The sequence below is a fragment of the Panulirus ornatus genome, chromosome 11 (assembly GCF_036320965.1).
Source record: "Panulirus ornatus isolate Po-2019 chromosome 11, ASM3632096v1, whole genome shotgun sequence".
Lineage (NCBI taxonomy): Eukaryota > Metazoa > Arthropoda > Malacostraca > Decapoda > Palinuridae > Panulirus > Panulirus ornatus.
Window position 1 is genome coordinate 48,254,114 of NC_092234.1, and position 26,359 is coordinate 48,280,472.

General features: G+C 36.0%; 2 protein-coding genes across 4 annotated transcripts in view; one reads left to right on the top strand and one right to left on the bottom strand.

Annotated features, from left to right (window-relative positions):
* Nucleotides 1-15,492, top strand: part of LOC139751483 (protein Wnt-2b-like) — a 197,524-nt gene extending 182,032 nt beyond the window's left edge. For all 3 annotated transcript variants that reach the window (XM_071666935.1, XM_071666936.1, XM_071666937.1), the window contains 4 exons: nt 973-1,105; nt 2,118-2,263; nt 7,060-7,179; nt 8,591-15,492. In XM_071666935.1, coding sequence (XP_071523036.1) covers nt 973-1,105; nt 2,118-2,263; nt 7,060-7,179; nt 8,591-8,792 — 601 coding nt within the window. In that variant the 3' untranslated portion in view covers nt 8,793-15,492. The remainder of the gene's footprint in view (nt 1-972; nt 1,106-2,117; nt 2,264-7,059; nt 7,180-8,590) is intronic.
* The window catches only part of LOC139751146 (uncharacterized), a 202,396-nt gene continuing 191,520 nt past the window's right edge, over nt 15,484-26,359 (bottom strand). The window contains exons 56-59 of the mRNA XM_071666245.1: nt 25,854-26,091; nt 24,828-24,942; nt 20,654-20,760; nt 15,484-16,962 (exon numbers count right to left, since the gene is read on the bottom strand). Coding sequence (XP_071522346.1) covers nt 16,816-16,962; nt 20,654-20,760; nt 24,828-24,942; nt 25,854-26,091 — 607 coding nt within the window. The 3' untranslated portion in view covers nt 15,484-16,815. The remainder of the gene's footprint in view (nt 16,963-20,653; nt 20,761-24,827; nt 24,943-25,853; nt 26,092-26,359) is intronic.

Sequence of the window (26,359 nt, forward strand, 5' to 3'; positions counted from 1 at the left end):
CACTATGCTGAGGGGTTGCTCTGTTGTGCTTAAGCATTGTACCAACAGATGCAGAGAGTCAGACATGGGGGGTGTATAGAGCATGTCATGCGCTTCACTGACTGAGATGAACACTGTAATACTGTAATACTGTACTTTAGGCAGAAGCTGACAGAATAATAGTTATTAAGATTACTGAAGTGGGCTCCTGGCATAAAGAAAATAATGAACTACCTTGGAATGAGATCCTTGATAAGACATACTCTACTTCCAGCTCTATGCTGGCTCAGAAGTAGATGCTGGAAGAAGTAGAAAAAGCCTGTGCAGCAGATGGACAGATGCAGAGTGTATCATTTAGAGTCTGAGGGTCTGTTTCCCCTGGGGATACCAGAGAAATGGCTTTTGATCATATGCTGTTACTTTGCACATGAATGAAGATATTAGTCTCACGTGATAGATCAACTGATATCTTCTTCTTTCATCTAACAGCAAATTAATGGAATTGTCTTCCATCGTTCATCTTTCCCTCTTCTTTCAGCCCCTCTGCATCTAAGAGTTAGCTCTTGAAATACCTATGGGACTGTAATTGATTTAGTTTTTTACTTGTCTGTTTTTCTTTCATCCATGATACTCTGTTTTTCTTTTATCCATGTTAACCTTGATCAGGGCCTGCATCTCACCATGCTGTTTTGATTACTGTAAGAATAAAGGGGAGTTTGGGAGCTTATCACAATATATGCTGGTGTCTACCTTACCGTAATGTTATTTCTGCTTGGCATACCAGCTGATAAACTCAGTTTCTAAATAAGATTATGCTGCAGAGTCTGTGATTCAAAGATATACAATGTTTACAATCACATGTAGGATCATAGGTTATGGTATAGTGGATATCACTCCCAAACAGATAAAAAAAGTCTCATAGAATCATGTGCAGATCAGATGTGACTGCATGGCAGGGGTAGTCATATCAGTAACACAAGACTACATCTGCAGGTGGGAATGGGGAGGGTGCTCGGAGGACCTACGGTTCGGAGAGTACTTTAGCAAGGAGTTTGTTGATGCTCGTGAGGCTAGGAATTCTGCAGAAGGCCTCATGAATCTTCACAACAATGAAGCTGGAAGGAGGGTAAGTTATGAAGAGGTCACTGAAGTAAGAAACACTATCATCGAAAAAAAAATCATGTGGGCATGTGTGTTCAAGGAATAGGTCAGTTTGATACTGTGGCAGAGATGCAGTAAAGAGGCACCATATTTATGTATCAATTTCAAGTGGTGAATATTGAGTTGATGCCCTTGAATAGCAATTTTGCTGTTGGTGTTGTAATATGAGTTGAGATTTTTTTATCATAAATTTCTGTAAGATATATTAAATGTTATAGTTGCTCATATGATTTAGGTATACATGAGTTTACGACACTAAAACATATACTTATCTCCACCATGTCTCAAGGGCTAATTGACACAGCTAACAGAGCATGGTAATATGCCTGGTTGTGGTGAACTTGATGGTGTACAGACCTCTCTATGGAGTATGGTGCTTCCTGCATAGCGTAGTGTTGTGCAATGGGCATAGATCTCAACAATCTAATTAATAATGTATTAGTGATGTGTAGTTCAGACAAACCGAGAATTCCTTGGAATGAATGATGAATGAAACTACAAGTAGCTTTGTGGATGATAAAGGTGTTAGGTTTCATGCTTAAGGTTGCTACTCAAAATATTTGAAATGTAAGAAAGTAGATGAATGAAGATGAAAGAATTTTCATGATTTTTCATAAAATCTCATGTCCAGGAAAGAAAGTTGTGAAGATCATTTTTGTTACAGAAAATGTTATATCTCCATTATCAGTTTCTTCTTACACTTTTAAGATGTATAAGTATTCGCAAGGATGTTATAATGCAATAAATGAAGATGATTGTAGTGGTTGGATGAGTGAAAAGCAAATGGCTGTTATAGATAATCATAAATGGAGCAATAATGTTAGTAATGATGCATGAAACCATAATTGTCTCATAGGATGTAGTTATGCACATCATTAGACAGTGGTGTGAACATCTCTTTTCAGATAAGATCTTGCAGGTAAATCCTTTATTATATAAATCTGATTGTTAAGAAACAAACTTATATTCTTCCATAGGCCATCAGGTCAGAGATGGAGCTTGTCTGTAAATGTCACGGAGTTTCTGGATCATGCTCCATGCGAGTCTGCTGGAGGAGGATGGCTGCATTTAGAAATATTGGTGACTCTCTTTTGCAGCGCTTTGAGGGTGCTTCCATTGTCAGGTAAATCTTTCCTATGTTTTTTCCAATTGTAGCTTAGGGTTGTAAAAATTATTGGCGGTATAATAGATGGGAATAAAAAAAATTTAAATCATTACTTATATGAGATTTGCCACAGGTCTTTTGAGGATGCAGGTTAGCTGGCAACGAATGACTGGAGGCAAAGTATATCAGTCACAGAGAATAGAAAATGTACTAACATCTATTTGCAGAAGCAGCAGTTAGTTAGTATTCTTTAATATAGTTATTATAGATGATAGCTTTTTTAATTACAGTAACAAGCTTTTGTCATCAGAGGTTTATCATCTTCAGGCTAATTACAAGCGTTACTCTCTCATGGTTTAAAGAATTGATTTATCCTTTGTCTTTTTAAGATGCAGGGTGTAGAGGTATGATTTTCATGTTATCAGTTCTTTGACCATAAAGTAGTAGCTGAATGGTTACAGCACGTGTCTCTTAACACTGTGCTCTCTATTTAAAGCCCAGCTCTTGGCTTGGTCTTCTGGGACTCCTCCTCACTTGACCCATCTTTAAGTGGAAACTAACTCGAGCAGACATGGTGCAGGCCATATCACTCTTGTTTGCAGATATTGCCAATTCAGTGAGCTATAGCCTTATTCTTCCCCATGGATCAATTTCAAGGTTAAAAGTAGGGAAGACTAATAACAGTTCTTGTAGTTCTATTTAGCTTTGTAGGAAATCAGATTAATTTTTATCATGCTAGCTTTTTCCACCAGCTTTTAGAAATGGAGATGATACATATCTGCATATATTGCTTGAACACTAGTTTGCCATTGCTCACCTGAGTGAGGTAACATCCTCTGCTCCTTTTAGAAAGAGATGAAACAGGATAGGAGGATTTTCAGCCCCTCTGTTCATGCTCCTCTTAGTTGCCTTCTACAGCATGCAAGGGATTTGTGAATAGTACTCTTTTCCCCCTATGTATTTATATATCTGATGCTTGTTCCAACTGGAACTATCTCAAGGGGGTGGCCATGGCAATAGAGTCTCCATAACTAGTGAACTCTAGTGCCACTTCTTAGCCTTTAGTGCCTCACCACTGGCAGAGGGCAGCTCTAGCGCAGTGTTTGCAAAGGCTCCTACCTACTACTCCTGCCTAGATGCTCCTTCCTCCTACCTAATACTCCTGCCCCGATGTTCCTACCTACTACCTAATACTCCTGCCTAGATGTTTCCACTTACTCCTTCTGTCTACTGTTCTTCCCATTTTGCCTAAAGGCAGGGCTAGTGCATAGTTTTCACCTCAGAAAAATCTAGAGATACGAAGAATGAGTTGTGTGAATTTATTGTTGTCAAGTGTTATGTATGACAAGGAGAGATTGTATGTTTGTGGACAGAATGCCAGTAGTTCATGCGTAGGTGAGGCAGAACAAAGACTTTTTGTTTTTTTACTCAAATAAGATGCATCTACCAAGATTTCACACCTCCTCAACTATGATAGTTTCTGTCGTTTATACAGGTTTTAGATAGAGTATATGTGTCATGTTGTACCATGACATTTAGTGATGTTTGCTTGCATGCTATTTATAAGGCCAGCTAATGTTCATTCATAAAAAGCCAATACCACAGTACAGCTTACATTGATTTTAGTTTTTGACTTTCAATTTTGACCCTCAGAGATCTCACCTCTGGATCCTTTACTTTTATATGTGATTGACAGTACAGACTCTAGGAGCTGTGTTCATTCTTTCTTTAAAGCTTTCCGATGGACTGTTGTACATCTTGATAGCTGGGCTAGTTATATGATCATGAGTTGATTATGGTAATGTATTAGTTCATACTACTTTAAGAGTTTGTTGTTATTTTTGTTTTTCATCTTTCGATATTACCTTATGCTCTGTTGAGTGTTCTTGTTTTGTTTTAGTTATAGTATTAAGAGTTGATTGTGCTAGTGTAGAAGTCTTTACTACTTTTTTTTCTCATTTCTTTATATCAACATATGCATTATTGGTTGCTTGGTTGTATTTTTTGGTAGTTTAATTGGATAGGCTGTTGGGCTTGGAAAGGCTCTCAGCAGCAATGTAGAATCAGCCTGTCCTGTGATTTACAGTGTTTTTTACACTTTTTGTTTATTGCGTTTACTATCATTATCTATTCTGAAAATGATGAAAAACCGTATTCTGTCAGTTTTATAACATTGACTTATGAGGTAGTATGTAGTGGAGGAATTGTTGTGTATGGTTGGACTTGGGAATCAGCTATACTGTTCCCTTTGCTAATCTTTGTTGTTTCAGTTGTCATTTTTGGTGAGACCACTCTCCATAGCTTTCTGTTGGGATCATCTCTTCAGGCTGTCTCTTCTGGAGGAGAGATAAGGGCAGACCCTGAGGCATAAGGTTCCCATGCCTTTACCAGTTTACTGTTGACACCCTAAAGTAAATGAATCAAAGGGGTGTCTATGCAGGAGAAATCTTTTCAGTTCCTTAGGGGACCCTTCCTTGTAGAACTCACTGGAACTTTAGTTGTATGTCGTATGCAGAACCAAAGCTCACATTGTTGACCAAGTGTAACGGATCCTTCAATGAGTTCCCCAAAGCAGAATTTCAGAGTTGCTTTGATTGCTTACTTTATGCCATGCTTTAGCTCATCATTAGCCAGGTGCAGAAAATCTTTGGATAAGTTGCAGTGGAATCTTAGCTTCCATTTCAAACTCATTAGTTTGCATTTGTATTATATTATTGGCTAAAACAAAATAGCTTTATTTTAGCCAGGCAGCATTGCAACCTTGGTGTAGAAGCTGTAGAACATGGAAGAGGTTACATGCAATAAACGTGATGAGGTTTGGCGGCCGGAAGATATCACCTCAGGACTGTGCCAATGATGTAATAAGGCTGGATGGGTTAATGTATGGTTGTTCATTCTTCATGAAAAAGTTTTAGCTTGCTTTATGAATATGATCTGATAGTGGCTGAAGAGGATGAAATGCTGGCAAATATACCTAGATCTGCGAGTAAAGTGGTGTTTTAACCCTCTTGGAATGACTTTCTAACCCTACACCAGGTGGACCTATAAGTCTGTCTGGTAAGAGTCCTTGGGCAAACTTCGCCCGTTGCTCATTGTGATTATGTCTTTATGTGCTTACTCCCTGCTGAGTCAGTTTTCTTCCATTACATGTCTGATTAGTATTTTGCAATTTGTTCTTCTTCTATCATATGTCTGATTAATATTTTGCAATTTGTTTTCAATCTCCAGTTGATTTTTTTTTCTAATAGGTATCTAATAGGTTTCTAATAGGTATCCAACCTTGAATAAGAGCAAGGTTATTAGGTACAGTAGGGTTGACGGTCAAGTCAGTTGGGAGGTAAGTTTGAATGGAGAAAAACTGGAGGAAGTAAAGTGTTTTAGATATCTGGGAGTGGATCTGGCTGCGGATGGAACCATGGAAGTGGAAGTGAATCATAGGTTGGGGGAGGGGGCAAAAATCCTGGGAGCATTGAAGAATGTGTGGAAGTCGAGAACATTATCTCGAAAAGCAAAAATGGGTATGTTTGAAGGAATAGTGGTTCCAACAATGTTGTATGGTTGCGAGGCGTGGGCTATGGATAGAGTTGTGCACAGGAGGATGGATGCGCTGGAAATGAGATGTTTGAGGACAATGTGTGGTGTGAGGTGGTTTGATTGAGTAAGTAATGTAAGGGTAAGAGAGATGTGTGGAAATAAGAAGAGCTTGGTTGAGAGAGCAGAAGAGGGTGTTTTGAAATGGTTTGGGCACATGGAGAGAATGAGTGAGGAAAGATTGACCAAGAGGATATATGTGTTGGAGGTGGAGGGAACTAGGAGAAGTGGGAGACCTAATTGGAGGTGGAAAGATGGAGTGAAAAAGATTTTGAGTGATCGGGGCCTGAACATGCAGGAGGATGAAAGGCGGGCAAGGAATAGAGTGAATTGGATCGATGTGGTATACCGGGGTTGACGTGCTGTCAGTGGATTGAATCAGGGCATGTGAAGCGTCTGGGGTAAACCATGGAAAGTTGTGTGGGGCCTGGATGTGGAAAGGGAGCTGTGGTTTCGGGCATTATTGCATGACAGCTGGAGACTGAGTGTGAACGAATGGGGCCTTTTGTTATCTTTTCCTAGCGCTACCTCGCACACTTAAGGGGGGAGGGGGATGGTATTCCATGTGTGGCGAGGTGGCGATGGGAATGAATAGGGGCAGACAGTGTGAATTGTGTGCGTGGGTATATATGTATGTGTCTGTGTGTATATATATGTGTACATTGAGATGTATGGGTGTGTATATTTGCAGGTGTGGACGTGTGTGTATATACATGTGTATGGGGTGGGTTGGGCCATTTCTTTCTTCTGTTTCCTTGTGCTACCTCGCAAATGCGGGAGACAGCGACAAAGCAAAATAGATAAATAAATAGGTATCCAATCAAGTATTTTCAGGGGATCTCTTCCTTGTAGTATTCTTCATACATAACCATTCTACCTTTGTTGGCTTCTCTGTATATTTGTGTTGACTGATGTCACATGCTCTTATTTTGTCATCTCATAACCTTCGTATTTCTTTGCTGTGACCAGGTGTTTAGAGGGCTGTCTCCAGCAAGTAAATTGGTTTTACTTTGTACTCCAGAACCAACATTTCTCTTATAGTGGGATGTGAGAAGACATTATAATGCTAACACTTGGTTGTATGTCTGATGATGTTTTATGGAAATCTTTGAATTTTGTAACTTCTGTCTCCCAGTATATTTGTTACCATGAGAAGTAGTACATTTTTCATAGAGTTCAAATTCTGAATAGTCCTCTTTGTTGATAAACCACTTTATTACTAGGTTTGTGAAGAAAAGGAAAAGGAAGAAACTTCGGCCATTAAAGAGAGGTTACAAGCGACCAAGCAGGCGTGATCTCGTCTACCTGGAAGAATCACCTGACTACTGTACCCGCAATGAAGAGTGAGTGACGAGTTATTTTAGGACTTCATACATTCATAGTTCTGATTACTCTTACTGGTACCTTAAGCATCCAGTGGATTAGTTAAATATTATTGCTTTTATTGTGATCTTGAGCATCTTCTCTCACTCTAGTACCACTTTTATTCGATTGCTGAGCATCTTCGTTCATACTGGTGTATCCTTTTGCTAAATTTCAAGCTTACACATACGCTAATTCATACTACTGTTCCTGCTAATCGATATGTACCTTTTGGCACTTATGGATCAGACTGCTCCTATGCTAACCATTGAATAATTATGTACCATAGTTCACCCTCTTGGTCCTATGCTGATTACACTATACCTTTGCATGAGACTTCATGGCAAAATTTAAACCATTTGTTTAATTCAGATTTGTATAGAATTCACACTCGTAATGTAAAGGTGTGCTGCTTTTTTTATTTAAAAGTATTGTGAAAATGATAGGGGTGCTTTCAGCTCTTGAGATCAGTTATATGGACAAAAATAGACATGAGGTGGATCAAGAAATGAGAGGAAAGTGAAATAATCAGATATCAGATGGAATGCACTTTTAAGGGTGTGTAAGATCCCTTATTACATACAGGGTGGATGGCCAGAGAAAGGGAACCATTACAGTAAAGTGAAGGGGAGCTGTTTCTTTATGATAGTTTCCATCAGCATCTTTGACATTAACCTAAAACCTATGAGTTAGTAAGCACATCTGCAGATCCATATTTGTAAGCATTACCCCACACAATCATTATTGACTCTCACTTCTTTTGTTCCTGGTACACATTCTTGATGGTCTCGGCCATCCCTCATTCGCTCATATTCTTGCTGTCTTCCTTCACTGTACATAATTTACCGTGGTTGACTTTCATTTTTTCTATGATATGCTGCTGCCCTCATGTTCTCCAGTACTTTTACTGTGTTTTATTTTAGTCACATCTTTTATCCTTATTTTCTTTTTATTTTCCCCACTTTGTTTCAGCTCACCATACTCATAGTAATCTTTTTTAGCATCTGGTGTATTTGAAAAAATCTTGGTCGACTTCTGTCCACCTTAGATGCCTCTTTATTTTCTTTTTTTGGATTTACTTATGTCAGTTATAGACAGTATTAAGATATCTCTTTCTTACATTTATTTTCTGTATTTGTCTCATGGGCATTTAACTTCTGCCTTGGCCCTAATTAAACTCCTTATACTTACCTGTAGCATTGTACTTTCTTTAGCAAATGTATTATTAAAACAACAAAAAATCTTTTGTATATACTTACACATGATTCACCTTAGGTAGCTGGCCTTTGTCAAAATTTCTGAAGTATTTTGAAAAACCAGTCCTTCAGGATCAAATTGTGAACAGTAAGAGAAATGTTACCACTGTGATATTGTTCTTATCTTTTTCCACAGGCTTGGTGTACTAGGGACTGTAGGGCGTTTGTGCAACAAGACCAGCTGGGGGATGGATGGTTGTAAGATCTTATGCTGTGGCCGTGGGTACCAAACAATGGTAAGAGAAGTCACAGAAAAGTGCAATTGCAGATTTATATGGTGTTGCAAAGTGGAGTGTGAAATGTGTCAGCTTTCTCGTGAGGAACATTATTGCAACTAGACACTATATATTGACAGTAATTTAGTGGTCCAGTTTCTTTAAGCAGATATCTGTAAATGGTGAATTAAGAAGTATGTCATGCTTTTAACTGTACATTCATTGAGTGAGAAATCCTGTTTTTGGAGTTATTGACCAGTTGTCCCAAGTATTGGCATATTCAGAGACTTTAAATAATGTTTGAAGGCAAAACTAGTGTGTTTGGAATTTATTGTAAATTAGATTCTTTGATATATTGCTGGACCTATGTGTATCTCTAAAACATTGCCATATGACCTACAAGTGAATGTGCAAAGTGCAACAGGGAATGTTATGCAATTTTGTCATTTAGGAACAAAGTAAAGATATACAATTAATATGAACCAAAAATTTCTACAGCTGAAGCATTTAAAAGAATGTACAGCATGGAAACTTAAGATGTTCCAGTGGAAGAAAAAAGTAACTGATCAAGGATAGCTACCTCATATGTGTCTTCAACAGTGCTTCTAATCAGGCAATGGTCCTAAATGACATTCAAATAGTTGAAAATTAATTGTGGCTAAAGCATTAACTATCTGTTTTTGTTTCTTGTACCTGATTACTAATTTTGTATATATGTAGCTTAACTTCCAGACCTCAGTATCTCCCAGATGTGGGATTGTGTGTTACAACATTTATAAGGTTCTTTGGAAAGGTTAGAATTGTATATATCTGAGCAAACTTAATGCCATTTTCTTAAGATTGTACAGTAAATGCCATAAAGGATTATACATTGTCATATAATAGAATCTCTAACAGTAAGGTATTACAGTACTGTATATGTGAGAATGTCAAAGTAATACATTATGAAATTATATAATAACTTTAGATGTAGTCAAGTTACAGTAATTTTTTAAGGCTGTGGATGTCATCCAAACATGTGACACTTTTGCAAGGAAGAGTGCACATTATTAGGAAAATGTAAACAATGTGTAGATAAGTGTTTGTGTGGTATTTGTACATGTGAGCAGTATATGCATATGCATGTGTATATATGTATACATGCATGTTTATCTATCAGTATCGGTATGTGTACATGTCTATGTATAGCTGAAGAGCCGTAGACTAACTTATGTTATTTGACCAGTCTGGCCATTGAATACTGTCTTGATACATTTCACCAACGTACGTTATCTTTACTAGGTTAAAGAGTGGCCTGTTGACTTCACTTGTGTATAGTTACTCATTATACAAAGATTACTTTTTAGTTGGAAATGATATTATTCAGAACTTTAAAAAGATAGAAATGGATAGTTCCTCAGTTTTCTGGATTTATTTATGAGAATATCATCCAGTGTTACCTTCTGGAAGTTGATCTTTCCAATTTTATGCTGTAAGTAATGTACTCCATCTCGCAGACCTTATATCAGAAGAAAATGTTTTGTTTAAGAAGACATTACACTATAGCTTATGTATGTATATTCATGTATATATGCATGTGGTACATGGGTTTCCTGCAATACTGTACATGAATTGGTAAGCACAGTAAAAATGCAAGTTAAACTACTCATGATGACCTTAAAACAAAAAGGGTAGGCAAACCCCACCCTTCCTACAAATGTTGGAAGTCTTTGTAATTGAATTTTAGAATTGTGTACTTTAGTGAACATGAATGAAAAAAATGTGCAGACAAATGTTATTTTACAATATTATGTAATCATGAAAGCCTGGAATTTCACTGCAAAATGTGTTGGTATCATTATCATGTAGATAATGGAATACCTCATACTTTCATGTAAGTTTCCTTTGTCAATAGCCATTGTCGATATAGAAAGGATGAATGTACTGAATGAAATTGAAATTTTCTCTTCACTCATTGAGTGGAAACAAGACACTGTATTCTTGACCCATTTTGTGTAAAATATAGTTAAAACGGTGTAATAATGAATTTTAATGTTTCAGCGGACCGTCCATCTTTGTTTTCCACATTATTTATTCAATTATTATGTTAAATAGAGAGTGTAATTTTATTGAAATGGTTTTGGGTTCAGAAGTGTTTAATAATTGGTTTTCTTTCTGTAATGCTAGAATTGATGTGGTGTTGGGGTAAAGAAAGGGTTGAATAAGGCAAACTTATCATATGATTGTAGTCATTGTCATAGATGCTTTTATTGTTTTCCCATTTATATGATGCATATTACCTTATTCATGTCTAATTTGACAATGTATTATTAATAAGTAACTCACTGACATCATCAAATTATTACCATATGCAATGAAAGAAAGACAGGAGTTTGATTCAGTTAAAGTTTTGTCTCTTATAGAATATGTAGAAGTAGGAAACTTTGTATCAGCGGTACACTTGTGGACTATGAACTTAAAGTGCATTTACACCTTGAATTTATGAAGCATTTACACCAAGAGAATCTCCGAAATTTCATGTTTGTGAGGAAATTCATTTATATAGCAGTTTGGTATGGGATTTGAAAGATTATCATGATTATTATGAAGAATTTGTATGGTCTTGCACTGATGGTAGATTTTATGCATTAAGGAATATCACTAAACTGTTCATTAGGGGCATTGGAGATTGTGGGCATCACATTTCTGCCTTTGACTGATTAGAAAAGAAATCTCCATGCTGAGCTTAAAGAACACTTAAAAAGAATTAGTTTCCTGGAAAGACATGAAAAATGAAAAACTTTTCTTCACAGATGAGTCCTGGGAGATCTAGCCATGAAATCTATTGGAAGATGATTATCATAATTTTCTTTTCCCATGAGGATGATGAAAACTAATTTTCATAAGAAACTTGTGTAGTGCATATGTTCCCGACACCACAGGATAGCGTACATCCCACAAGTAATCCCTATACCATTACAGTAGTCTTCACAATTGCCTCCGAGTTAGTGAGAGGAGGAGAAAATGTAGGAGGGTTTGAGTACTTAGCGTTAATGAGATGGCTTTGATTGGGGAATCAGTTGCCCATGCCATGTCAACTAACATAAAGAAAAGAAAGGCATATGCCATTTCCTTAAATTAGGAGCATTGGCTAAATTTTCTTCTATGTATCAAAACTGGATTTGCATTATATGTATTTTTATACTCAATCTTGTAGAGGCAAAATAAAATATTTGGTGTGTAAAAGGTCTTGCCCACAGACCTTGGAAAGCCAAAATGTTAAAAAATCCAGTAGGGCACCCATAGACTTGATTGTTAGGAGCAAATGTGGTTTTGGAAACAGCTCAAAATACACATACTGATCAGACATAACCATCAGAAGATTACAACAGAAACTAATCATTTGTATTTTACGAAAAGGATATATCATGAAAGGGTAGATGCATTGAAACCTGATGATATACATCATAAAAAGGCAGTGGCTGCATAGAGGTTGTATTGTCAATAACAGTAGGGTGGAAATAAGTTCCTTAATACCAGGGTGTGGTTGTGACGGGTAATGTTATGGGAAAGGGGTTCTTAATGATAGTAATTGACATTGGTGGTGTCAGGAACACATGCAATAGACTAGTTTTATGATGGGGTAATTGGCATGATCATCCCCATTGATAGAGGTTTGAGTTCTTAGGGTGGTTTCCTGCTACAGAAAATATTAAAATGGGATTTTACTGTGAAATTCTTTGCTGTGGTGTTTTGATTGTGTTAGAATATCACTTCTGATCCTTTATTTATGAATTAAGAAATGTAATCAGTTTGATATGATTCAAGTAAAACAATTTACCTTGATCTCAGACCATTGAAAAGGGAAGTTAATGTAGTCACTGTTGAGCCACTAAAAGAAGTGAAATAGTAATAAAAATAGTGAACAAGATAAAAGGCACTCCAATGCATTTTTTTTTTTTTTTTTGACTAATATTGCAATTACTGTTTACTAAATTATTCCAGAGTTAAGCATTTCCTTTGTCATGTTTGTAATCCTATCTAGAAACATTTGTAGCCATGGACTGTGTTTCTAGATTCTAGGAAGTCTACATTGACTTAACTTGGCTTTTCTATGCCACTGTGGTTGGCAGTTTTCATGTACATGGGATGGATCAAATGCATAAGGCGTGTTATATGTACCTCTGGAAATTGCTTATATAATGTGTGTTTCATCAGTGAACAACTTTTGCAATGAGTACCTGTTTTAGCAATGAATTTTTTCTTTTACTTGAATCTCAGTTTTGTATCTTGATTGGTATGACTGAAAATGTTTACAGACTTACTTTACATTTTCATTTGTTAAAAGCCCTCCATGATTCATTGCTAATGAGAACTGTTATTTATATTTCTGTAACAGACATGAATGTAATTCCAAAGATCCATGAATTTGCTGATTATGTGCAACCTCTCCCCTCAGATGCAGGACACATCACCATCATGGTCTCCAAAATTTACAGCCTTTCATTAGTACTTAGAAATCAAATTCCATTTCATAACTTTCTAAACCTTTATTTTCTCTCGCTATGATTTTCTCTTTAGTGTGCAGTTATACAATGACTAACCTATTTAATTATAGTTTTACTAAGCTTATATCATGGGAGATTATTACTTTTGGAAAAGTCAAGTGATAGTATAGTCTGGAAGGATCATGGAGTTTAGAAGGGAGCATGGACAGTGAATGATAGCTGACAGTGGATAGGACTACAGGTAATGAAAAGGTTAGGGATATGACATGGGAAGAACAGTAAGCTTTTTGGGGATAGTTGACTGTGAGAGGGACAGCAAAATAAGGAATTGGTTGTGGAACATGCAAGAGCTAGTAAGTTGCAGGAAGGACTGGTAACTGTGGAAGTGCTAATGAACTGCAGTGGAATTATTGGTTATTGGAAGAATACAGAATTGTACAAAGGAGAATGAACAATGAGAGGAGAGGAATTGTGGCTGAGTCAGACTTTAACATGGATAAAGAACTAAAGGGTAGTGTGGATCAAATACATGTTTAGAGCTTTAGTTTTACTACTGATGTTAATGAAAGGCAATTGCATTACTTACATATTAGGAGGAAGATGGATTTTGGATAATGTAGTAAACTGTGGGAAAGGATTGTGATTCATGAAAGTCATTATGGACAGTAGGAAGGAAAGATAGTAAAGTGTAATAGATTGTATAGAAATAGCAGGGTAGGGTACTGCTGTTGATCTTTGTGTGCATCTGCAGCAAGATTTTGCATGAGGCATGGCTAGTATTTAGCACACTGTGTGTGGTAGATTATAGGTGAAATTTGCTCTGGGAGGTGTGATAGACAGATGGAAATAATAAATGGAAGAAAGAGTGGATTGTAAGATAGTGTGTACTGTTGGGAAGACACCTAGGCAGTACAGCACGTTTGTGGATTTTTTGGGAGGGTTAGTGGATCGTGGGAAGGATACTTGACTTTGGGGTTATTGAGAACTGTGTTAGGGATACTGAACAGTAAATCAGTGGATGTACAGATGAATATTTAAGTATGGAATGTTTGTCATATCCCTCGTTAGTGAGGTAGCATCAAAAACAGAGGACTTGAGTTTTAAAGGGAAAATCCTCACTTGACCCCTTCTCTGTTCCTCCTCCTTGGAAAAGTAGAAACTGGAGGGGAGGATTTCCCACCCCGTGCTCCCACTCCTTTTACTCACCTTGTATGACAGGGAATATGTGCAAGGTACTCTTTCATCTCTATCCCGTATATAGATGGTTAGAAGAGTGAGCTTCGGTGGATAGAACAGACTGTATGAGGGAGAGAGCACTGAGGTAGGCATGTTAGGAAAGATGATAAATGGTGGAAGGGACGAGAGACTTGAATAGGAAGTGAACTATTGGATGGACGATGAATATGAGGGATAGTAGACTGAGGAAGAGATATTGGTGTTTAGGAGGGATGATTGTGGTATGGTTAAGATAAATCTATTACAAAAGTTTTGAAGTGTTCAGCTTTGATCTTCTTTTTCCTGTTTCTTGACATTTCTTTGATATTGTAAAGTTAGTTCTGTATCTTATTGTTATAGCTACTACCATTTTATAATTTGAAAAAATCACCTTTTTTTTTCATAATTATCCCCATATGTGATTACTAATTATGTTTTATTGGGAGAGAGTTTTACACTCATTCATACATATTCACCACTTCCTGCTTTAGTAAAGTAGTAGTCAAGAACAGATGGTGTCCTGTTTTCTTAATCTTATATACATGTTACCATGTCTTTCCTCTAATGTACACAATCACACACACCCTTGCTTATGCCAGGTACCCATTCTATTAACGAGGATCAAGGAGAGTTTGAACAGCTGGATGGACTGTGGGCTGGCTGCCACGACCAGGATTCAAACCTATGCAGGTTTGATCCTAGTCAGCCCTTGGATGTTTGATGGTCAGTAACACTGTTACACCACCTAACCATTCAGAAGACTCTTCCCTGTTGCTGTGTAATTTGTATCATACATTTTCTGAGTTTCTGTTTAGGTAGTGATTGTAATAAAACGCAGTTACATTACTTATATTCACCAAACCACTAAGGAATTGTAGACAGATGTACTGAACACTGCTACAGGTCTTTCATATCAAAAGTTGTATTTTGCATTATTTGGTTAGTTTTGGTTTATGTACAGGGATTAGTGTATTCAAAATATATGAAAAATAGATTTACAAAAAAAATACCAGGGGTATGTCAACTTCATGGTAACCTTGGGTACCCTTTCATAGTACAGAAGTATGATCTAAAATATGAAGATGATGTGTAAAAAGAGGAATAAGACAGAATTTATAAAGGTTTGTAAATTTTATTCCTAATAGCCTAGAGATGCAAAATGTAATCAACTTTGATAAAGTACAATGAAATCATCTTGCATCATGAATTATAATAATCGTACATTACAACCAATTGTGTTGATGAGGACTTGCAAGGAATTTTTCACCAGAACATAAACTTTGAAACATTCATAGATATGTGAATCAAAAGAGGTCATAGTTCATTATGTGAATGGAAAATAAGTGGTTTCTCAGTTATTCTAACAATACGCATTAAGCTAAATGTGTCTATTGGATGCTTCTTCTAAAACTCTGTACTTAAGATGTATGTGAATACCAAGTACTTGTTTAATTACCTTGAACTAAGTGAAAACTTTTTAGTAATAGGACTGCCTCATACCTAAGTAGCTACCCAAAACTTGTGAATAAATCTAAGAATCATTTGTATTAAATGATTTGTATGACTTATCAAATATGTAAATGCCTCACCCCAGGATTATGTACATGAGTATACCTACAGACATTATTATCAAACATTATTAAAAAGCAACTGTCCATTTAAGCAACATAACTGTCAATTTAAAGCAAGAAAACACACACCTGTCATAAATAAGAATGGTACTATACAAATGTATGTACTAATATACACATATTGTATGAAATATAATTTTCAGATATATTAAGAGATTTCTGTATCTACTCAGTGTGTGGAAATGAATGGTATATGAAATTTATTCAGAAAGCTTCCAAAAGCAATATTTAAATACTATTATACATGGAGTATAGACCCTATTCTGCCTATTTTACTCATGTTTTTTATGGTAACAGGAACCATGCTGTATGTTTTGCATGAAATAATTCATGCAACCTGTTACCATTATTTACTTTTTAAATGCCATCATATGCTTCCAGGAAATCACAGTGCTTTTCAGGGTTTATTGTGTCTGCAACCTGGTTATTATACTTCAACAGCCATAGTTATCACAGAATGGAAAGAATTGTTTGAAGATGATACAGTTAATACAAGATTACAAACACAGGCATAAAAATTTGCTAAAAATACTATTGCCCCTTAACTAATAGTGCTATCTTTTCATTCAGAAATATTATTTCATAGAAACAAACCTAGTTAAAAACTACAATGATCATTTAGACATATCTGCAGAAACTGCAGTTGCAAGCACACACACTAGATATGTCTGCAGTGGATGTTGTGAACAGCACAGAAACTTGAATAGTGACAAAGAAATTATAGTAAAGGCTGATCATCTTTGACTTCTCTACTACTGCAGTAACGACACAGGACCTTGAACACTGCCAAGGTCAGAATGAAAATGCAGATTGCTAATTATTCAGATGTTCCTTTTGCCTGTAGATTTTATTAACTGCTCTAATAATGGTCCTGCTGAGGACCCTCCTAAATAACTTCATGTAATAAGTGGCTTTGTCATCTTCCCGAAGTGCTGTCACTGAGAATACTCCTCCACCACTCTGTAAAAGAGAAAACAAAGTTACAATGAAACTTCAATGGTCATGAGATAAGTATACTCTACCTGAGATACATGCCTATAAAACTAAACCCAAGTATAACCCTGTTTTAGCACCTGCTGAGGGAAAATCCAGTGCCTGGGCATAAAATTGAATTTTTTACAATAGACCTCTACCATCATGAACTCCCCATATCCATGAAGTGGATCAGGTACATATTGCCTCTAGTATTGGATCAGGTACATATTGCCTCTAATATCACTCAAATACATCCATTAACTATGCCTAGGGTTTTTCAGTGAATTTTGAACTCATCCTTATATCAGTGCTTGCTATGCATACCAAGTTAATCTATGATGTATAATGCTAACAGAGGCATTAATCATAGGATATAATGAGCACTATAAAAAAATATAGGCATGCTTAATTGCCTCATAATATACTATGAATAAGTGGCTTCACAATCGAGTTCACCCTGTGCAGCCCAAAGGCAATGAAAAACAACAAACATGGCAACAACAGATGAAAAAATGCTATAGCAATTAAGTAGGAAAAAGTTGGTAAAACTAGCAAAATACATGAGTGATGACCAAGATAATGAAACTGAGATGGGTGCACTTTAATCTTTTGAGGAACTCTAGTAGTTCTTGAATAGCTTACAATGTAGGGACTCTGGCCATATTTGAAGTTTCCTTCTTCCTGCCCACATATAAATTGGAAGGTGCACTTTACTGGTTTGGAGATATACCTTAAATCACAAGCATCTATAAGTAACACTGAAAAATCTTGTAGTATTCCTTACCTAAATAACACAATGAGGGTTGCATGGGAAAACTTGTGCCCTCCTTTAAATTTGGAGGCATGGTTCATATTTATATATATATTATTTATTTATTTTACTTTGTCGCTGTCTCCCGCGTTTGCAAGGTAGTGCAAGGAAACCGACGAAAGAATGGACCAACCCACCCACATACACATGTATATACATACACGTCCACACACACACAAACATACATACCTATACATCTCAACACATATATACACACACAGACATATACATATATACACATGTACATAATTCATACTGTCTGCCTTTATTCATTCCCATCGCCGCCCTGCCACACATGAAATAACAACCCCCCTCCCCCTTGTGTCAAGCAACTACAACTGGTACTCGGAGAGATTAAAGAGAACTCTCGACTGAAAATCCATTTTTTTAACAACTCCATGGTAAATAATGTATTCTAGCACTTCACTTTTCTCTTCCTCTCTCTCTCTTTCTCAGAAATCTAGAAGTTTCATTATTTAGAACCATATCCCTCTGAACTCCAGCTGGGTTTTGCTAATGCTGTTTCTGATCCAATTGCACTGTGCTTATCTGTCCTAGTAGTTTACAGACAGTCTATCAGGAATACAGGTCTGCAGTAAGCACATTTGCTCTCATCATCTTTCCTAGTAACAGGCATGACATTCCTTCTCTTCCACTCCCTTTGCACTGATACCTGTTCCATTACGTTCATAAACAACACCTCACAAGGCTTGTTAAGTGTTTCTGAACACTTGAGTACACAGGACAAGTTATCATCAGGGTCATATACCTTCTATAGATCTAGATATTTCATGTGCCTGCTTATGTCTCGTCAAACAACGTCATAGTTTTCTAAAGTCACCTTCCTAATCCTAAACAGCAGTGGTAACGTGTCTCCATTAAGAATATACTTTAAAATGTACCATACAGTTTCTCGTATAGTTCCCTTTATGTTTCTTTAACCATTTCCTTTAGTGTGATCATTTGGTCTTGCAATGAACATCTGTCCTTTGTATGTTTATAGATATTTCTAAGATTTTCATTTGTGTCCATGATATTTTTTAATGCCCCTGCTCTTTCTTCCTTTATCCTACTGTAATTACTGCTTTCCACTACCTTTCAAATGAAGCTAAGGTGCTGTACCAACTGCATCGGGGCTTCCCGTACTATATCATATGTGACTTCAAAACTCATAATTCACATTTCCTGATCCAAAGTGGCAATTGAAATCTCAGATAGTACAACTTGGTGAAGTAGTAAATGCACTCAAATTAAATATATTTTTGAGTTTCCTTAGTACTGGGAAAGGGATGAACATGATTAATGATGCTGGTAAGGAATGTAGACAAGAAGTAGTGGCAGGGACTGTGACAACCACTGCATCTGCTTGCTTTACATCAATTAGAAGGATCGTTTGTGCAACACTTTGTTTTGGATGCCCTGATTATTTCTCCATTATGCATTTCTATTTTTGTTGGCCTTCTCACCTCTATTAAACCATGTCTCTTCCTCTCTTCCTTCACTAAACACTTCTTACTATATCTCATCACTGGCACTGATTTCACTTCCCCATTGCAGACTTCACAGGTATTCTGTTCAGTACTCTGACTGGAATTCTATACTCCTATGGATGCTACTCACCTTTGTAAAGTTTCCTACAATGTAACTCTCTGATTCCCTTTGTTAATCACATACCAAAATTCGAGCACTGCAATCTTTTTCCAAGTGAGGCACTATACCTGACATTATTTGTAAATGAAAATCAGAGCCTTCATTGATATATTAACCTAGCTGACTCAAGTGTGTTTAGTGACAAGCTGCTACAAGAAATTCTGAATTTATGCCACAAGTTTATGCCTCCATGTTTCTATTCCCAAAGCAAATCAAGATATTCCCTTTCAGAAACCCACTACAACTTTCCACCACCAATTATGGGTTGTCTTGCTGCCTCCTACATCAATCTCAATGGACAGCACTTTCATTATTTTTTCTAAATACCTGATCCAGATCATTTTATCTTTTTTGAGGACTGTCTATTATTAAAACAAACAACTATTTCCCTATTATATACTATCTGAAGGAACCATCATCCACAAACAGCTTCTAAATAATAATACTGTATGACTTGAGGTCCCCTATGTGGTTCCTAAATTGAAGTTCCCTGCTATTTACGACATGCATCCGCTTTTGTATACACACCTTTGGAATTATTTTCCAGATGCTTGATACTCCCAATTTCCTGTTTCATGTTTTCAAGAATTTTTCTTTGCTTTTTAGCCCCTCCTCTACTGTCTTTTTTTTCATAAACACTTTACCAAATTATCATGGCATAACATTTGTTTGCCAGCCTTTACATTCATTCACTCAATACTGAAAACTGTACTTGCAGTATTTACTGTTTCTAGTATTTTGCATATCTTATTTCTTTCTTTTGTAAACTTTTCTTTCCATGACTGTCCTCAATATGCTCGTTTCATCTGTGATCTATATCTTTCTACCTACTGTTTCACTATTTGTGTAATAAAAACAAAGTTACTGAACTACTACTTCATTAGTAATTCTTTCTGCTAGTTTCATTGTCATAATTTTCTTAACCAAGCTTCTTAATAACATTCCTGCAATAATTTTTTTCACTAAGCTTCCTTAAAACATTCCTCCAAGTTTGTTCATTATTTCCTCAATGTTCTCCATACACAGCCTTCCCTGGCTTCCTCTTAACTCCTGTAATTTTCTTGTACATGTTATTCAATCATCAGGAAATCTGTGATGACTGGCTGGAGATAATTAGGTTAACTAATGTTTTAAATTTTAAACCTATCCTCATTGTAAAATTCTAATAAATACTTTTCAGATTGAATATCTATAAATACGACAATATGTTCTAACCTTAAAGGCCAACTGAGCAATGTTGGAGTTTGGCCTTCTGATACTCCATGAATCAGAAGACTGCCGTTGGTCAAGCCTCAGGTTGTACACTCGAGACCTGTCAACACCTGCAACACAAAGTAAACTAACTTACAGGAAAGGAAGCAACATTATTTAAAGTAAAAAATCTGGAATTGGGTCAAGCAAATACTTAAAACTTTTCGAGTCCCACAGGTCTGGCAATATTTATTCCCAATCAATTGCCCACACAGGTTGGGAGCTGGCTTTTTATGCTAGTTTGTTTCCCAACCCAACATACACATTTATTGTTTACTTTTGAGTATAAATAATTAGTTCAAGAGTGTTAGAATGATTGACTAATAGAAATAGAAAAACAGACATGTGTGGGGAGATATTGCACAGAAAGCTGTATGATTTACTAATAAAAGACATACGTATGAGGGAAGATCTTGCGCAGAAAGAAGCAGTGTGTGTGTGAAGGTTGTGGCACCTCCACACAAAAGATATTCTTTTACCAAGAAATAGCAAGTTCTTTTACTTGATACTATCACTAAAAATTATAGAGAAAAACTAATTTGCCACAGTGAACAGGAAGTTTCTGTACACAATAACTGTCCCAACTTTACCACTCATTTCCTCTTATTATTTTTATGAATATTGAATTCATTACTAGTTCACAAGTTAGGTTAATGAGCTCTGATTTCAAATCTATGGGAAATATTGTAATGGGGAAGAAAAGTAGTTAAATTTGAGAAAGCTAATATACAATTTCTACCGACTTCTTTCAAAATGACACTCATTTCCTTAAATAATATTCATCATATTTGAAGTTTATCCATGACTCTGTTCACTGGATAAGCCAAAACAGCACTATTAAGTTTCTCCAATAAATTCTAAATGCCCCATTCAATATCCCCCTATGGATAAAAACCCCAAACATCAACAGAATTGTTTTCCCCCCTTAATTAATCAAGAATTTATTCCATAGAAAGGATGGTTAATTATACTTAATTCATACAATTAAATGCTGAATCAATACTCCCTATGAGACCCCATAACACAATAGCAACAGGAAGGTGTTTCTTTGCTCCATTAAGACATGTTTTAACTCGATTCCAAATGGGATATGTTCTATACTCTTCCCAAACCCATTTTTCTCACTAATAGATACATGATAAATATAGTACAGTATTTATATAGGAATCATGTAAAATCCTACCCATACAGTACAATTAGACTTTTGATTCCTGATAACTAAAATGCAGTATGAACATTGCTGCCACATTTTCTCTTGTAAATTATCTTCTGAACCTCTAACACTTATACTGTACAAACATTTCACAAGATTTTCATAGGATTATGCAGAAGCATACTGCATTTTAATTAATATTGATATACAACACATACTTTTTTCATATCACAGAATTAAGACATTAATAAACAGGTGCATCCTGTAAAACACAAAAAAATGCTGAAAATTTTGAGTTTCCTATGAATGGGAACATTTATAGCACTCACCTGTCCATGCACCCCAAAACAGATGTAATAAACAAAAATTGTGCAACAGTCCCTCCCCCCCTCTCTAAGTTCTAACTTAGAATTTGGTTTATTATGATATAGTAGATGAAGTTCTACTAATAAAAGTGAAGCAATTTATTTACTCATGACAACAATCTTCAATGTCTAAAGCAAAACACAGAAAAAACATAAGTGAAATGATGGCTAGAAATAGTCCTTAATATATAACAACCCTAAAATAATCTTATCTCAAATTCTGTTCATAACATAAAAGGATCTAGGGACAAAAATCTGGATTCCCCATAATTAGTTGTGTTATTCTATAAACTCTGGAGCAATTGGGATTTGCAAGTAAAAATCAATTAATTTCATTCATACATTGACCATATGCGAATCCTTATAACCTGAAGGTGTTAAAGATTATTTCGGTGATGGATGTTGTTTGACATGACAACAGGTGATAAGCTTAAAGCCCAAACAACCAACCAACCAACCTTCATATACAGTAGAGCCCTTCAGTTCTGGGTACCAGTATGTAGCAGACTGGGATAAGAATGATATAAGACTCCACTAACCATCTTGTTTCTACAGTAAATTTCTGGTATGAAAAAAAAATGTTGAACCTTTATCCTACCATCTAGTACTCAATTTTCTGAATACCTATTTATTCCTTTTTAATCCCATAATTTCTAGAAAGTGGATGCACGCAAATGAAGTCACTTTATTTGTTCCTGACTATACCTTGCTCAGGTGGGAAAAAGGAATCATGTCAAAGAATATCAAATTACTTTATCTATCATGCTGAAAAAGGATCTGGGGACTACAAGCTAAACTTTGACAAACTAGTCATGTCAGTACCCCTTATAATAATGACAGGAAGTCGGAAGCAAACCTTCATGAACTGGTACCTGATGGTACTGGGTACCATTTTCTAGGGACTTGGTTCATAATATAGTAAATGTACCTTTGAATAAGCTTATTTTCTAATTCTGACAGATATTGTCTCAGCCCTCCAAAAACCTGATCTGTACCTGATTATGGATTATTTAAATTCTTTAAACATCACTTCACAGGTGTTGCTAACCATGGTGAATAAGTATCTTGGGTCTTTTGAGCTGTATTTTAGATAGTAAGTCAAATCAAACTTCGATTAAAAGGAAAAAGGACTACAAATTACATGGTTATCAATTAACATTTACTTATCAGTTGCAATTCCTTAAAGTTAATAATAATTATGTGATATACAACTTTTAGTCCCAGATATTTCTTCAGCAAGATGAATGACAACTGTGCTTATGTTTTACAAAAAATATAAGTTTTCACATAGGAAAACTGGCCAGAAGGCAAGCAATACTTTTTGAGTTTTTGAGCCATCTCTAAATCCAATATGAAAAATTAACATAAGTGTTTTGTTCTTCACCTAATCTCATAAATAGGTTACACTCAAAAGATTTTATATTTGCAGAAGAATTCAAAGAGCAATAGACCACTAGGTTCTTTTGAGGATATTTGTGAGCGTGGAAGATATGAGGAACTCGCAGATTAGTGTGATAAAATTCTTCTAAAGGGTAAATATCTTCAGCTGACTGACTGTAGTACCATGTACTCTTCAAATTCTTGAGTCTTCCTTTTTCTTTTTATGTGAGACATCCCTTGCTTAGATGACATTGGTAACAATGTTCATGTCCTTCCAAGGTTCTGTCGAGGTGGACACATTTTCATACCCTGTGTAAGGGTGTTTCCATCATCAAATATGGCCAAATATTTTTTCTAAAATGTTACTACTGTTATTCTTCACCTTAGTGAAGAAGGATCTGGGAACTTAAAATTCATATCTCACCTTAACTTGGAGAAATTTCAGAAGATAAAAAACTTATGTCACCTTAACTTAGAGAAATTACAGAAGATAAATATATATCAATTAACTACATACTGTCATGACCTGTTGATTCTGAGGACCTTTCTTCATAGACTGGTTAAGAATGAGGGTAATAAAATTCTAATCCTCATATTATCCAATAAAATGAAAGAACCTGATTATCAGCCATATGTTGCACCTAGGTAGCACTGGATACAAACAATATACTGGTTATAATGGTTCTAATTGAAACAGTTGTAAATAGCAGTAAAGGTGGACAAACCATAAACTGTATAAATCAAAAGGCAAAGAAAATGAAACTGGTGCATCTTCAGACTGCCTTATTTTCATACAATATGGTGTTTAGCTACTTTAATTTAGGTTTGGCTAAAGTTATTTCCTTGGCCACAGCTTTTTGTGGTACAGGAAAAACCTTGAAAGGTTTTTCTTTAAGTTTAGTAGCCGATGAACCAACATTATTCTCTCATTAAATTAGTGTGCTCTTACCTTTCACTTACAAAATTTCAATTTTCCAATGTGGTGTTTGTACATTTCACATTACACTCCTTTGACATAAAATGGTTTATTCATTAATGTTTTGCCAGAATTGGATACCATACCTGCAGGATGTTGATATCAGAAGAAGTCTGGCCGAAAAGACTAAAAAACACAACCAAGTGGTGGGGTTAGGAACGACTGTAGTGATCAGAATTTTCAATAGTGTTTTGGCCTACAGATTTTAGCATACAAATAATCTCTTAGTGCTTATGCCCAACATTACAAAAGCAAATTTCTTACCAATTATGTTCCTTACAGCTTTGGGTCGACTTGGATTGAACACAAGCAAATTTGGTGTGAGAGTAAACACTGTTACACGACGATGCACTATTTCTTTCAGCAAGGTCTCTGAAAACTGGAAGAAAATAAAATCATATGTTAAGAACATCAAAAATTATACAAGTTGAATAAATAACACAGGTGGTAGCTTGTGTTAAAAATGGACCTCCCAAATTCTGCATTAATATAACTGTATATCCTCCTCTAACACTGCTATGGATGCCAGCCACTTATGGAGAGTTAAATTGCTGGCCTAAGGTCCTAGCAAAATCTGACCATATTCCTCACAAACCCATAATCAATCTCATGTACTACCTAATCAATGAAATATTGAACAACCATGGTGACTTTACATGTCCTAGCCCATTACCACATTTGTTTCAAACATTTATTATGTCATCCACTCTCAAACATCCACACATTCTTTTACATAAACACAAACAGAATTCATCAATCATCCATCAACACCATGAAGAGCAAATTTTCTCAAAATCCCATTCTATTATTTATCATAAGGTCTTTCTGATACAAAATTCAGTGTACCTCTCACCTACAACTCCTCTGTCTAACGGGCTAATATCTGATCTCCACACCCTCTTTATTATATTCTTTCTTGTTCCTTATTACTATGGGCTTCTATTCCGCCTTTCATAAGATTAACTTCCTTCAGTTTATTTCAGACAAGTTTCATTACCTCTCATCTTTGTCTTACATATACCTTGAAAGTCTACCAATACTACTTTTCAGACCATCAGTATGTATTTCTCTTACGTCCCACACACTTTTCAACTTGTTATGAATGTCACAATTTTACATCAAAACAGTTATCAAAAATGGGGCTGCTAACCCAAACCCACCCTTGTAGTTACTTTTTAAGTGGGAATGTGAGTGTATCATTCATTGTCTAATCCCAAAACTCACTGCCAAATAAAACATTCATTGAAAGTAAAATATATCCTACAACTATTCAGTGTTACTGATACCTACCTTTGGAAGGTCTTGGTCATCACAGCGTACAACAAAGGCAATTCTGACAGATCCAGGCCTAAAAGGGAAGTTGCTGATTGCTTTCAAGCCCTGCAGGAGAGATGCCTGGGAATGCTGGCCATACTGGAAACGTATGTCTGCCAGCTGTGAGATTGACATCAAGAAAGAAGGTCCAGAGACGTGATAGACAACATCACCATCACCAGAACCATAACCCAAAGCAGCAACTTTTATATCACTGGAAAAAGCATTTAGTTGATTTCTTGATTATAAGGAATATCTGTTAAGTAACTGCAGTTTTCATACATAAATTCATCTCAATGAAAATTAAGTGCATGACCACAGTAACCCTCAACTGCATATGAGATTAAATAGGGTTCTAAAATTCAGAATAATAAGAGAAGAGGACGAGTGAGGAGAGACCAACTAAAAGATGGAGTGAAAGATTCTTTGAGTTACTGGGGCCTGAACATGCAGGATGGTGTGGGGCATGTATGGCACAGAAG